Source organism: Aythya marila, assembly GCF_965140915.1.
Source record: "Aythya marila genome assembly, chromosome: 20".
Classification (NCBI taxonomy): Eukaryota; Metazoa; Chordata; class Aves; order Anseriformes; family Anatidae; genus Aythya; species Aythya marila.
The window spans coordinates 7347461-7361091 of record NC_139061.1 but is presented as its reverse complement, the minus strand read 5'-3'; the positions used below and the strand labels follow the sequence as shown (position 1 = coordinate 7361091).

General features: G+C 41.0%; 1 protein-coding gene across 1 annotated transcript in view; it reads right to left on the bottom strand.

The window, feature by feature from the left end:
- Positions 1 to 13631, bottom strand: part of EFCAB5 (EF-hand calcium binding domain 5) — a gene marked incomplete at its 5' end in the record, with an annotated part of 30951 nt that overhangs the window by 5447 nt on the left and 11873 nt on the right. The window contains 13 exon segments of the mRNA XM_082776597.1: positions 389 to 541; positions 1277 to 1505; positions 2236 to 2408; positions 3283 to 3572; positions 6900 to 7056; positions 8316 to 8530; positions 8956 to 9048; positions 9188 to 9256; positions 10433 to 10694; positions 10697 to 10872; positions 10875 to 11005; positions 11007 to 11304; positions 11957 to 12056. Of these exon segments, the coding sequence (XP_082632723.1) occupies positions 389 to 541; positions 1277 to 1505; positions 2236 to 2408; positions 3283 to 3572; positions 6900 to 7056; positions 8316 to 8530; positions 8956 to 9048; positions 9188 to 9256; positions 10433 to 10694; positions 10697 to 10872; positions 10875 to 11005; positions 11007 to 11304; positions 11957 to 12056 (2346 nt within the window).

Here is a 13631-nt window from a genome sequence, read left to right as displayed (position 1 = left end):
ACAGAATCAGGCATTGCAGGCTAATCTTCACCTGGATGGATGGATGGATGGATGGATGGATGGGGGTGGGGGTTTGCTCTATTGGTTGCTATGCACCTGTGAGCACTGAAGTAGTAGAATATTTCCTTGTCTGACGGAGAAAGAAGATACGCTAGCAGTACTGTTGAATTGTTTTACATGAAAGGCTGAAAAGAATGAGTGGCCTCCGTTCCAGAGGGAATCTTTTGATGCACAGGCAGACACAAGAATCTCAGGCAGCCTTCAGTTTTGACAACACCAGCACTGGGAAATCATATACAGCTAGATATAGCATGTCCCCAACTAAAGTAGTCCTGTCAGCCACGCATACCTGCAATTAGCATAATTGCATAATCAGAAAACTACATACCTGATGTTTGCCAGGCTCCACCAGGTATGTAGTAACAGTGTGGATGCTGGGGACTCTGGGATACAACCAGTTGAGTGCAGTGAGGGTCATTTGCAGAACGTTTTCTAGTGCACACACATGATGGTAGGCTTTGCTGAATGCAAGGGAAACTCCCTGTGAAAGCAGAATGCTCCAAATGAACCAGACCTTTGTTTGGGGAAAACACCGGGGTAAAATGAAGCAAAATGGTTGTAATAAGTTACTTTAATTGCAGCTTGCAAAGGTGAAAAGTGACTGTGATATCTCCCTTATCAAATAAGGCCATAAGACTCCAGAGCACCCAGGTCACAGCCAAGTACTACAGTAGTCAAAATTGGTTTTAGTGGTGATTGATAGTCAAATACACTGATAATGTTGGCTTGCTATGCTCCCTGCTGCCCAGATGATGCATACACAGTGAGGCTGATTCTAAAGAGCACTGCGTACCAGCATCTCACGGAAATATGGACTGCTGTTGCTTATAATTAACCCACCATGTAAAAAGTGAGGTTTCACACCACTTTATACAAACAAACACAAATAAGATATTTAGAGCTTCAGTAACTAAAAGCTACTATCTTTGGGCTTTGCACAAATCTGCAATTGATTTACTAGTCAGGTCTGCAGGAGAAGTTCAAATAAATTACTGATGAGGTGATAGCTGACAATCAATTACAAATAAGATGCTAATCAGTAAGATATTGACAAGCTGCTCTGCTCACACCAGTTTTATCACATACTGTAAAATCACATCAGTTCTTTTCTGAGTTGTACATCTTATGTCTCTGCAGAGCAAACCTAAAAAATGCAAATGGTCTCCATCCAGTTTTTTGACGTGCAGGATACAAACTGCTTTCTGGTAGTACCCACCTGGCAGAAACTGATCTCATGGGTCAGAAAGATGGTTTTCTCACTCTGGTCCCGAAGAGTATCAATTCCTAGAATGCCAAAGACATTCCAGTGAGCATCTTGTAATGGCAGTACCAGGAGTGAACCTCTTCTCTCCTCAACTGGACGGTCATAGTTCCAGAAGTGGATATTTCCATGGAGCTGCACTCTTGGAACATGGATTGGTTTTCCCTCTTCAACAGCTGCAAAGCTGAAAAATAAATGTATGAGCAGGTTTGTTATGAGTAGCAGAAAACCATTAGAAAAACAATAAATATTGCAGCTTTGAACTCTCCCTGCTTTTAAGCATTAGAGAAGGAAGGTTTTAGCTCCTTATTCCAACCACACCTAGAAATACCACATTTACCACTTGCATCCCAAAGACAGTGGTAATAAATAAGGCACTTTTTATCCTTAAGACATTGTAAAAACACCAACTAATGAATGTAATGAAAAGGAATTCAGAAGGGAGCAGCTGGTACATTTTATAGGTCAGAAGAAGCAATACTTAAAGAAATATGTTTATCTTATGGAAATAAGAAGTAAAGAGGCACGAAGGCTTTTTTTACTGTAAACATTAAGGAAGGGAAGGCATTGTTCTCAAAAATTATCCAGTGGACGTAACTGCTGTAAGGACATTAATTTTAAAAGAAGAAATGTAGGCCCAATACAAGACATTTGCTAAGGGATGAGATTTATTAGACTGTGAGCTAATCTCCCCAAGGAAAGGAACAAAATCCCAAATAAAGCAGTTCTAAGTAGAGCATGCAAAGTATAAGGATATCTGTATGATAACGCAACATCCACAATGGTCCCTGAGGGAAGCTCCTCTCTGGAGTACTACCAACTTCTGTTTTCAGTGCACCCTAAACCACTTCCAGGCACCCCTGCATTCCAGATACTTTCGAGAAGAAGGAACAGTTCTTTGTAGCTTTTCTTACCTTACTCCTTTCATGTCTTTGTACAGAATCTGGTTGAGAACATATGGAGCATCATCTGTGGTACACGCCACATAGTGTAAGAGAATCTGTCCCCGCTCTGGTGAGAGCTGGTTCTCTTCCAAAAGGGCAATATATGCACTGATCTTCTTGTTATCCCCGTGGGCTTCTGCATCCTAGCAACCAAATGGTTCCCATTACATTATGTACATTAGCCACTGGCCATTACACTTATTTCATGCACTTATCACTCGTCTCACTTATGCTGACATGCTCTTCTGGGTCACTGATTTTGGATGTCAGGCACCAACTGTGTGACTTATACATGTGCGTGTCGTGGTTGTGTCTGACTGGCACGCTATGTTAAAAGCAAAACCACATGGTATTTAGATTCTTAGAGAGAATGGATTTCTTTTATTCCTGCTGCTAGCAGGGAGCAGTTCGTCTTAAACTAAAAGCTAATTATAAGCTGGGCCTAAGCAAAACTACTGTGAATTTCATCTCCAACAGGAGATTCCTTTGGAACAATCAAACAAATGCCAGAGTTACTACATTTACAAAGCTAGACAACTTTGTAACAACGTTTGAACCACTTTGAAGGAAGTGTTTCTGTGGGGAATACATTAATTTTCAAGACAAACTTCCAGACCTGCATCTGCAAGTTAAAAATGAAACCTTTTCCACTACAAATTAACTATCTGCATCCCAAACCGAGTCTGGTGTGTTTAATTCCAGAAACTTCAGAACTGAGGATGGATTTCCAAATTTGATCCTAGTCAGCTATTCAAAATTTGAGATGTAATTATCCATGAAAGGCAGTCTGTGTTGGCAGAGCATGAACAAGAATTCTTTTATCACTGATCTGACCTGTGACTCTTTCTGTGCATAATCATTGGCTCTCCTGAACATCAGCTAAGAGCAGAAAGCACAGGGAAAAGAGCCTTAGGCCAGCTTCTCCTGCTACCTGTGAGTTCCACTCAAAGCACCAGGGTTTGAAGTCAGTGGCACAATCCTTACAGAAAAGACTCTCACACTCCCTGGGATGCACACCTGGGAGAGGGCCTTAAACACTGCTTTGTAAACGGGTTCCATGCTTGCTCCGCTTGTCTCAGCTGCTTGCTGGATGTTGTGCAGCCATTTCCTCCTGGTCAAGCTTTGCAGGCACTCCATCCAGCTTCGTTCCACACTCGTAGTCAAAAATTCCACAATGTTATCAATAACTTCATCTTCATCCCCAGTGAACTCAGAAGCCACTAGCTCAAGGAAAGTCTGGAATGCCTCTGGGGAGAGCTTCTCCACTCTGCTAGACTGTGGGTAACGTGAGCTGAAGTGGCTTTTTGCTAATAGAAGAAACAGAAAATAAGACAGGGACAATCTGTGTGAATAATATGTTTTGCATTTCCTGTGCAAACTATGAATCAAGCCTTAAACTGGTTCTGGGTGAAGTGCTTCAGCCTAACCCATCATTCTGGGTTTCTTCCAGCTATCGCCTACAAGTGGGTTGTCATCATGAGAGGTAATCTCCAGCTTCAGGACTGGCTGTACCTTTTCCTTTAGATGCCTGTGTTCTCACCTACTGAGAAAGAAACCCACACACCATTGCACCTTTGCTCCTTTTGAACCTCTACAAGATACCTAAACAATGAAGGTCAATGAAAAATACAAAAAATCAGAGGTATCTGTGCATCAGAACCAAATTTCCTGGACACATGGGGTTCTGGTGGGACTGGGGTGCAGGTAGGCATGCTGCAAACAGCAACAGTAGTTGAGACCTTACAGGAAAATTACTCACCTCTCCCATTAAAAATGTGAAGGGCAGATTTTACAGATGATTTCACAGATCCCTCATATACCTGGATTTTCTATTACATACCATGCTTTCAGTCATTATATTTTTCTTTTGAGACCTTCCAAAGTAATTATCAGTCATTCTTAATTACCCTTCTTTAGGTGCCTTTGATGAAATATTGAAATAACATTTGTATTGTGCTAAAACTTATAAATGGAGATCAAAGAAAATTAAAGCCTCATTGAAGTCATGCAGAGGATGGGACAACAGTGCTCTGGAGTCACCTGCACTGCACCAGCAGATGTAGATGTAGTGCGAAAGAACAAGAGCAATCTTCCTGGGTTTAGAAGAATAAATTAGCATGAGAAACACCTGAACAGAGAACAGCTGCTGCCTATTAGCTGCCAGGGATTGAAGGAATAAAGATCACTGTGTGAACACCTCTGTGAGGCTGCTTTTTCCTATCTTGTCCAAGGTTGAGGAATGTAGCCTTGCCCTGTCCCCTTCCTCATGTCTCAGAGACTGCAGCTGAGCTGGCCCAGGTACAGGCCAACAATCTACAGTAGATATCTGGCAGAGTTTTTGTTTGGCGGAGGAGGAATGCAATAAGGGTCAAATTCTAAAGAATCACTTTCCTCTACCTACTTTCTCCAGTTCACAAATTTCCAGTTTGCTCAGAGGTCCTAAGACAAATGGGTCTCCTCCTAGCCTTGTAATCCTAACAGACTGAGCATGAAAGAGTAAAATTACCACATCAGTTTCTATTTAAGTGCTAGTTAAATCAAAATGAGATTTTCTGAAGCATTCAACCCCTGTCCCAGCTGTTCCAAGACCCAATGTTGCTCTTCCCTGTGCTACAGCTCCAGACTCACGGGGGTGCTCTTGCACAACCTTTCAGAGCTGCAGGGTGGCTCCTTGCCTCGAAAACCTGGGGTTCATTGGGTGCTCTGCCCACAGCCGTGCTTGTCTGCTCACGCTCCGAGCAGTGCCTCTCCTCAGCGCTGCAGTGACTAACGCTTTCATCATTTGTTCTGCATCCTGATTTCAAATCCTGTTGGACCCGAAGAAGTAAAGAAAACGACAGATAGCTATTCATCACGCCACACCCTCCTAGCAAACTAACCAAGCGAAGATATACAGGTAGAAGAAGCGTGAAGTTTGCTGTTAGGCAGGGAGTATTTTGCGATCAATACGTACAATGGTCTATAAAGACCAGAGCAGTAGAAAACGCTTTGATTAATGATGCACAAGAACAGGCAGGAAGCTACCCTGGCTGCCTCTCAGCACGCTGACAACACCGGTGTTTATGGGGGCTGAGAGCCTCCTCCTTCCCCTGCAGAAGCCAGTGGGCATTTTATCACTAGTTTTACCTATAGCAGTAGCAAATACTAGCAGGCCTCAGTCATGGTGGAGCTCATTGTTAATGCTATCTTATCCTGCCCATCATCTAAACAATATTCAGTTGTTTTTTTTTTTTCATGTAATTTTTGCTTTCTGACCAAACTAGGATGAAGAATTTTTTGATGGTATAAAAATGTTTGGATTTTGACCTTCACCTTCTCTCTTTGAAGAAAGAGATGAAGAAAGACAGATGAAGCTGAACATGACGTTTTCAGTTCTTTCTTTACTGAGCCACAGCATAATGAATTATTTTCCCCATTATATCTGTAATATTACACTTTCCACTTACAAGGAAAGCAAATAATTCTACCCACTTTTCAGTCTGTGCTTTCATCCAGGAAAGTGCAATGTCTGTGAGCCTCTCCTCCAATCTGGCCTGTTCCATGACATTGAGATTATGTTGAAGCTGCTAGAAATAGTTTTATGTTGCTTGTAGGTGGTATTGATTTTGCTATACTATCTTTCTATTTATTTGCCCTTTAGTTTATACGCCTTTCAAAGAAGGGACTATGTCCTTCCATATTTCTGTAGCAGGTTCTGGCACACTTTGAATACAGCAGAGCTCTAAACTGACAGTTTCTTCTCTGGCTGTGCAGCCTCAGGACAACTAACTGCAGCATGCTGGTGCACTCCCCATCCCACCAGCTGCCTCAGATGAGCTAAAGAATAGAATTTGTTGCTTGCCAAAATGAGCCTTTTTCGGTAATGCGTGGCCAAGTGAGCCACATGCAGATGTTCATGCAGATGAATAAACCTGTCCTCTCCACCCAAGCACACATACAGACATGTTCTTAATTGCTAATACAGTATTTCAGAGCACCTGATGCCCACGTTTTAATATGTATGAGGCTGCCAGACAGGTCCAGGTGAACCTGCTGCACTTCTGTCTGACCCAAGCCTATTCTGTCAAGGACCAAAATCGCTAAGTTTACTCAGAGAAATGAACCAATAGCAAAGTGAGACTCAAAGCTGCTATCTAATTCATGAGAGCTGTGCAACAGTGTGGGATTACTAAAGGTCACCTGAGCCCAATAAAGAAAGCTGCAGTTCTCTGCTATGAGATACACGCTGTAGTAAAATGTAGCTGGATAACACAGCCAGATTAAAAGTGTGAAACCTGTCCTCAGGCTTTAGTATTTTTTTTCACTGCCGTATCACAAGTAGATATTGCACGTTACAGTTGAAATAGTTTTTCAACATATCACTATGTCATGAAAGCACTGAGCTTCTCTCTGACAAGGAATTGCTCTCTCTGGAGTGTCTTGCAGTGAAGGAGGGGGTGGAGCTCTGTATTAACAAGTAGGTCAGGATAACTGTTCCTTTTCATTTTGTACATCATGCCCTGTATGCTTATGACTGCTTGCAAAAACAAAAAAATACTGGTGCTCGCCAACAACTTCATTAGCACTGTCCTTGAATGGTTTAAGGCCTACTGTGTTAACATTGTACTTCTCTCAGAGCAGAGCTGTTTCCTTACCCTTCCTCAAGGCCTCTTTTTCCATTCCTTCCTTGAATGTGCTTAGAACAGCATCCACCTCTTTCAGGTCCAGAAACCCAGATGCATTCTTGTCCCACTTTTCAAAAAGTGCTTCCAAAAGCAGTTTTCGGTGGGCCAAGCGAGAGGTGCGGCGAACCTACAACAGAGAAAGAGCTGGTCTTTGAGAACTCCTGGACACTGGAGCTCAATGTCTACACAAATATGGAAACTGCAGCAGTAGGCTGATCATAGCCCCTGTGTGTCAGGCCAAATCTATGTAAATACATAGCTCAGACCTAGAGATGAATCAGTAAACCTGGGAGATATTTGGAAACACTAAACACCGCTGACAATTTTATCAGGAAGAATCAGCTCTGCAGAGGGCATTTCCCAGTAAATGAATGAAACCCTTGATGGGCCTGAGGCGAGATCAACTCAGGTAAGTGGAAGTTTCCCAGAATACAAATGTCTTCACAGCAAGAACTAACCAGAGGCTTGTTAGTAATACCCAAAGATTTCACAGTTTTTATTTCCATACATCACTTTTGCTGGCACTGCCCTGAAGTGTGTGGGCTCCGAGGAAACGCATGTGCAAGTTGTCCTTTAAAACCAGTCTCTGCACAGCATACAGTGATAAATGGCTAGGAGTGGAATTGTCTCAAAGGCCAAAATACTGGCAGCGTGCTGTGCTGAGCATGAGGACAGTAGAGCCGTCAGATCCAATATCTCATCCAAATTAGGTCAGCAGCGCAGAGGGAAACTAGAAAGAGGTCTGAGGAAAATGCAGCTAGAGAGGCTACTGTGGACAGACCCACCATGAAATACATACATATACACATATATTCTGAAGTGATACGGGGCAGGCTGATGCTGTGCATGAGAATGTTGCTGAAGGGGAATGTATTTTTTCCAAACACATAGCAAGAACACCTCGTTCCTTAAACGCAAAGAAATGTGCACATTCGCATATACCCATGCACATAAGCAAAAGCAGAATGTTGAAGGGTTGTTTTAAAGCCCTCCCCAAAACATTCACAACCTCATATGTACATGCCAGCATAGTAGGTCAGACATCAGGTTCTTGGCTATTATAAAGGTGAATAAGCAGAACAGAATGTTTTGAGTTCTTTCACGGTTAACTATCAACCTGCTGTCTCACTGGTTCCAGACATAGAACAGACAGACAACCTCCTACAGGATGAGTCTGTCAGCACTGCTAGAGCTAAGGGCTAAGGATGGTGAATCCATATCAAAACAAAGGGGCAGAACATCTCTAGAAGAAATACAGAATGCAAGGCTGCAAGTGAAAAGCTCTGCCAGCAAGAGATTAGAAGCTGACTTTGTAATTGCCTCTAGTTGTTTGCTTGTTTGTTTTTTTATTTTGTTTGGACTTGGGACCAGCAAATCAATATTTACTTTTTCTAGTTGTTCAGTTTTTGATTCTTCTGTCTGTTTGTATTCTTCTTTGATAAATTCAATAAGACTCTTCACAGTAGGCAGAGGAATGTCTTGACCAACAAATGTCTCCATGAGTTGAACAAATTGTGGCAGGTTGAGGCAGTGTTCATCAAAGGCACTCCTAACACAAGATGTACAACAGTTCTGAATGTCTGCCATGATGGGACGTAAGTCTGAAAGGCAGAAAGCACAGTGTGTCACAGGAAGCCAAATGCTGCCCTAAAGCCAGCCATGTGACAGTGGCAGTCCTGAATCCTGTGCTTCCTAGGCAGCAAAAGTATGGCTAAACACAGACTGATTCCATGCTGACTAAAGGCCTTAATCTGTTTGGACTTTTTAATGTGCTCTCTTCAGATTTTTGTTCCAGTCTAGCATGGATACAATCATACAGTGAGGTCAAATCACTGAATACAGGTGAGCTGAAATTATTGTTATGGAGAAAGTAGGCTGTTGAGACTATGACTATACTGCTCTCTTATCTTGAAGCCAGCCTTAGGAATCAGTGTTTATATTCTGGACAAAACTCAGCTCACAGCATGTCTACAGACTCTGCCAATCTCCATGTGCCAAGTGAAAATACAATTTTGTAACCAAATACCTGCAAATCTGGTGTCCTCACAGATCCACTCCTCTGGAATTCTCTCTCCATAGCTGCTATACTTGAAGCTTAGGTCAAAGGTGAGAAGGTCACCTGATGAGACAAAATAGAGTCTGTAATGATATAATCTTTTAAAACAAGCATAAGGTACAGATATACTAAAAGCTGTTAAATATATACACAAAAACTATAGTTTCTGAAGCAGGTGAAAAGATCTGACCTGAGTACTCACCTGACCATGGCAGTTCAAACTCCTGGCCAGCTTCAGCCTGAGAATCCTGTCTGTCTGAATAAGCTGGACCTGCAATTTTAAAGAGAAATCTTTTGTGAACCAGAGCTTAATAGTCTGACCAGCCTGCTGATTAATATGTAAGATATACCACCATGTCTCTGGAGCTACTCTTGTTATCAGTAGCTATTTACTGTCTGGAAACACCGTGTTCTGAAATTCACCTGGTGACTATTACATTTCTTGAGCCCAGCTACAAATATCCATCTTAACAAGAGCAATTAGATAGCTTCTTTTCCAGTGCAGATGCAAAATGATATTCAGACTTCTTATTTCTATCTTCCTCTCAAAGAGCATCCTACCATCACCCCATCATTTCTGTGAGAACAGAGCAGGTATCTGCTCTTAAGCTGGCAGTACTGCCTGCCCCAAACAGTGCAGGATGTGTGCATCCAGGGACTGGCTGAGTGACAGGCTCGTGCTGTGCACTGGAAGTTAACCACTGAAAGCTGTAGGTTCTAGTGGGCTGCACTGTCAGCTTTACAGTCCCTTATGTAAGAAGTCTGTAATTAGGCTGCTCTGGCAATGTAGACCCAGTTCTTGCAGTTTTAAACTGTGAGATGCAAGAGCGTATTAACAGAGCACTAGCAAGGAAGTTGGTCCTTGAAGTATGTTTAAGAAAGCACCTATTAAGAAATATACAGTTGCCCAACAACAGCCTTCCTAGAACAGGCCTGTGTATACACTTGAGAAGGATGGTATTCCTTTGGAGACACAGTGAGAGATTAAAACAAAAGTTTCCTGCTGCATGATCCAATAATGTATCTCCCTATGGGCAATCACATTCTAAAGATTATTAAAATCATTTCATATTTAATGTTCTTAGGCTCTTGTCTTGTTATGGTAGTATTACAGAGTGAAACAGAACATAATTTCTCCTTATTACAAAAATGCTGATGCTTCAGAAAGTCCCTACTTGAATTAAAGTGTCTGCTCAGTGCCTGGAATATAGATCAGCAGCACAGTGCCTCACCTGCTGTCCTGTGGGAGGAACACTGAAACCCCGACAGAAAACTCCATACTGAAAAGACACCAAAGCTTTTAGTCTTGAAAGTACCAAAGCTTTTAGCCTTGTCTATAAAGAAATCACTCACATGATTGCACTGGTTTTGAGATGGATTAAAAACACACCTACAGGCATATGTTTAAAAAGATTAAGGTCTGTCACAATAAAGGAGAACCCTTTACCTTTACCCTGGTCTTGCAGGTCCTCGTCTTGCAGTCTTGTCTCTGAGCTTGTCTGCTGTCCAAACTGGCCGCTGTGCTCACTAAGAGAACTCTCTTTCCTTGCAGCAGTTTCTTTCACAGCCTCTGCAACTGGAGCATCCTGTTTTGAAGCAATGACATCCATGTCTGCCACAACTCTGTCTTCAGAGGTCACATTCATATCTTCAGGTGTTGGTCCTGAAAGTGTGTTGGTTGCCTCTGCAATCCATTTGTCCCCCTCCCTACTAACTTCCCTTCTAAGACAGGTTCTCTGCACAATATATGGTATTTTTTTTCCCTATTTACTTCTGTAGCAGGTTCACTACCCAGGCTAAATTCTTCCTCTGTCTGTTTTTCAGATCCAGGTTCATCTCTACTGAGATTACAATCAGCAAAGGCTGATCCTAGCAAGGGTTCCTCCTGTCTGCACTTGCAGACTCAGTTTGCCTCTCAGTTTTGGTGTATTCATGGAAACTGGTTTTCTCACAATGTGTTACATCTCCATTCAAATCACTACATTCAAAATCAGTGCTTTTCACCACTGATAGTTTCTTAACCTTCCTTTCTCACCTCAGCATCACTTGATTCTGCTGCTTGTTTTTCTTCCTTAGAAATTCCTCCAGTCTCAGCTTCACTCATGTCCATTTGATCAAGAGGACCTTCACTGACACTAGTACTCATTTCATAACTGCCTTGGCTATTATCACCTACAGGTTCACATGGTAAAATCTCTCCCTTGGAAATCTCTGCTTGAGACAAGACTAAATTTTCACTGAGTTCCTCACAAACTTCCTGGTCATGAAGGTCTCCCCAGAAATCTGCAAGCTCAATCTCTTGCAGCTCAATTATTGGCCCTAATGTAGAAAAAAATAGGTAAGTTTATAGTTTGCTTGGGTTTTGTCCTCTATTACTGCAAAAGAAATTAGGAAAAAAAAAAAAAAAAAAAAGGTATTCCCTAGCAAACAGAAATTACAAGAAAGTACCTGCTGCAAACACGCATCCCAGAAAATCAAAACTTCAGAATAGTATCTTTGCTTGCAAAGTACTGCTCTTTATTGTCTATTACACCATGTTTCTTTTGAAATAGTTTTTCATAATTCTCCATACTAAAACTGAAAGCTGTAATTTGCCTTACATTTGATCCCAGCAATTAATTAATAACTAATATCTTAAAGATACTTTACTTTCATGTAGATGATTCTCTGTTGTTTGTTTTTCTTTCCTTTATTATTTCAAGTTCCAGAGAAATTTTAGTGGAAACAGGAAATTAACTTCTAATAATGCACAATAAGAAAGAATTCTTTTGGGAATGTATGACAGAATCTTGTAGGAAGGAAAGGTTTGGGATGCTGAAGTATTTCTGAACAGTTTGAAAAACATTTGCAAATTATAGTGCATAGGTCACAGCATCCTTTTAGGTCCATTTTGTCCATAAAACACATATTAACTAGACAAATCCATGTGACCTAATGTTTCACCTACAATTGGAACATCCCATATACTTACACTGTCTTGGGTTACAGAATCTCCTCTTAGCACTCATGGGGCTTCTGTCATAGAATTCTTCCAGCAGGGCAAGAATTTTTTGTCTGTCTAAGAGACCAACCTAGACAAAAAGATTACAATTACTGGTTCTGGATTTTTTTCTCTAGTTCTTGGGACTTGAATCAACCTTTGTAGCACTACAAAGGCACCACATATTAGCTAAGAATTACATGTGGCTAAAAGTTATCCATTAGCAGGACATCAGAACAAATTTCAAAGGAATCAATTTATTTTGTAAGGACCAAATTTTCTTCTCTGGGTTAGGTAGGACTCCTCATGTATATTACTTTACAAGCACATTCTTTTGCATATCCTTGACAAATTGCAGCTAGATGGCTGTGACTACTTCTGCCAAATGAGTTCTGCATATAAAGATCAAAGAACCAACATTTCTTACTATCAAGATAAGTATTGATTGCCTGACAGTACTATGGAAGATTTTCACTTATTGTGGGCTGTGCTGTATTATGATAGTAGCTGCACATTGTGGTTTGGTTTTGTGCCCCATCATTTTCATTGAAGCATTATGTATGGGAAAATAATTAGTTGAAAAATCTAAGCTATTATTACAACTTCCCTGATTTCCTTTAAAAATTCATACACAGATGACCACAGAGGTGAGAGAGGCATCAGTAGTTCCAGTGCAAAGGCAAGCAGAGAGTTTATTAAGTTCTTGTTGCTCAGTGTGAGTGTGTACAGACAATAAAACCAGGAAAAGACAATGAAATGGGTCATTTCCAATCAGGAAATTGTGAGCTTAAAAAGTAAAGCAAATCTAAACGAATGCAAGTTTTCCATTTTACGATGAATTCCTGTTGTCATTATTTCAGTCCCATCACCTTTGTAATCTCCCTCCCATTAATAGAATATGGTAGTTCATTAGAGAACAGATTTACTTAAGTTTATCTGTGGCAAGTAGCTTTTCTTTTGTATTATTGATTATTATTTTTCTTTTTCACTTAGAGTAAAAACTGCAAAATGTAAAATTCACCACGTTTGTAATTATGTCAAAACTCTTCCTGTCCTTAACTTGAAGAAATAACAGAAGAAGTTTGCTGTTCTTTTCTGGAAATGAGCTCAAGATGACTGCAATGTTTATAATCCAAAACTGTAAGCAGTGGCATAAATATAAGGATCAGAGCATTTGAAAACAATGGGGATACCCAGAATATACTGGTGAAGTGCCTCCCAAGTAGGCTAATTCTGAAAAGTAAGTAAATACATCACATTTTCTATTACTGTGACACCTTTCCTCCAAAGCAAATTGAAAGACTTTTGCAAATTCTGAGGAAAGGAACAAACCAGAAATGTAACCAACTATTCAGTCTAGTTTTAGTCTTTCATACTTCATACTTTCATCTCCCTGGCTTCCTAAGTTTATTAGAAAAAGGTCACATTTCTTTGCACTTCATGTATGACTAGGGAAGCTGATTAAGGATTCCTGCATATCAGCCCTTTGTACGAACTCTTGTTTATCAGTAGGATAGGTGCAGCATCCACTATAAATAACAGCAGGCCATCTGTGTTTGTACAACTGCCCAAAATTTGCCTCCACTTTTAACTACTGCCAACTGCAGAGGCTGGAGAGTTGAAACGTGTTGACCTAATTTCCTTGTCACCTAAATGTTGGCAGGTG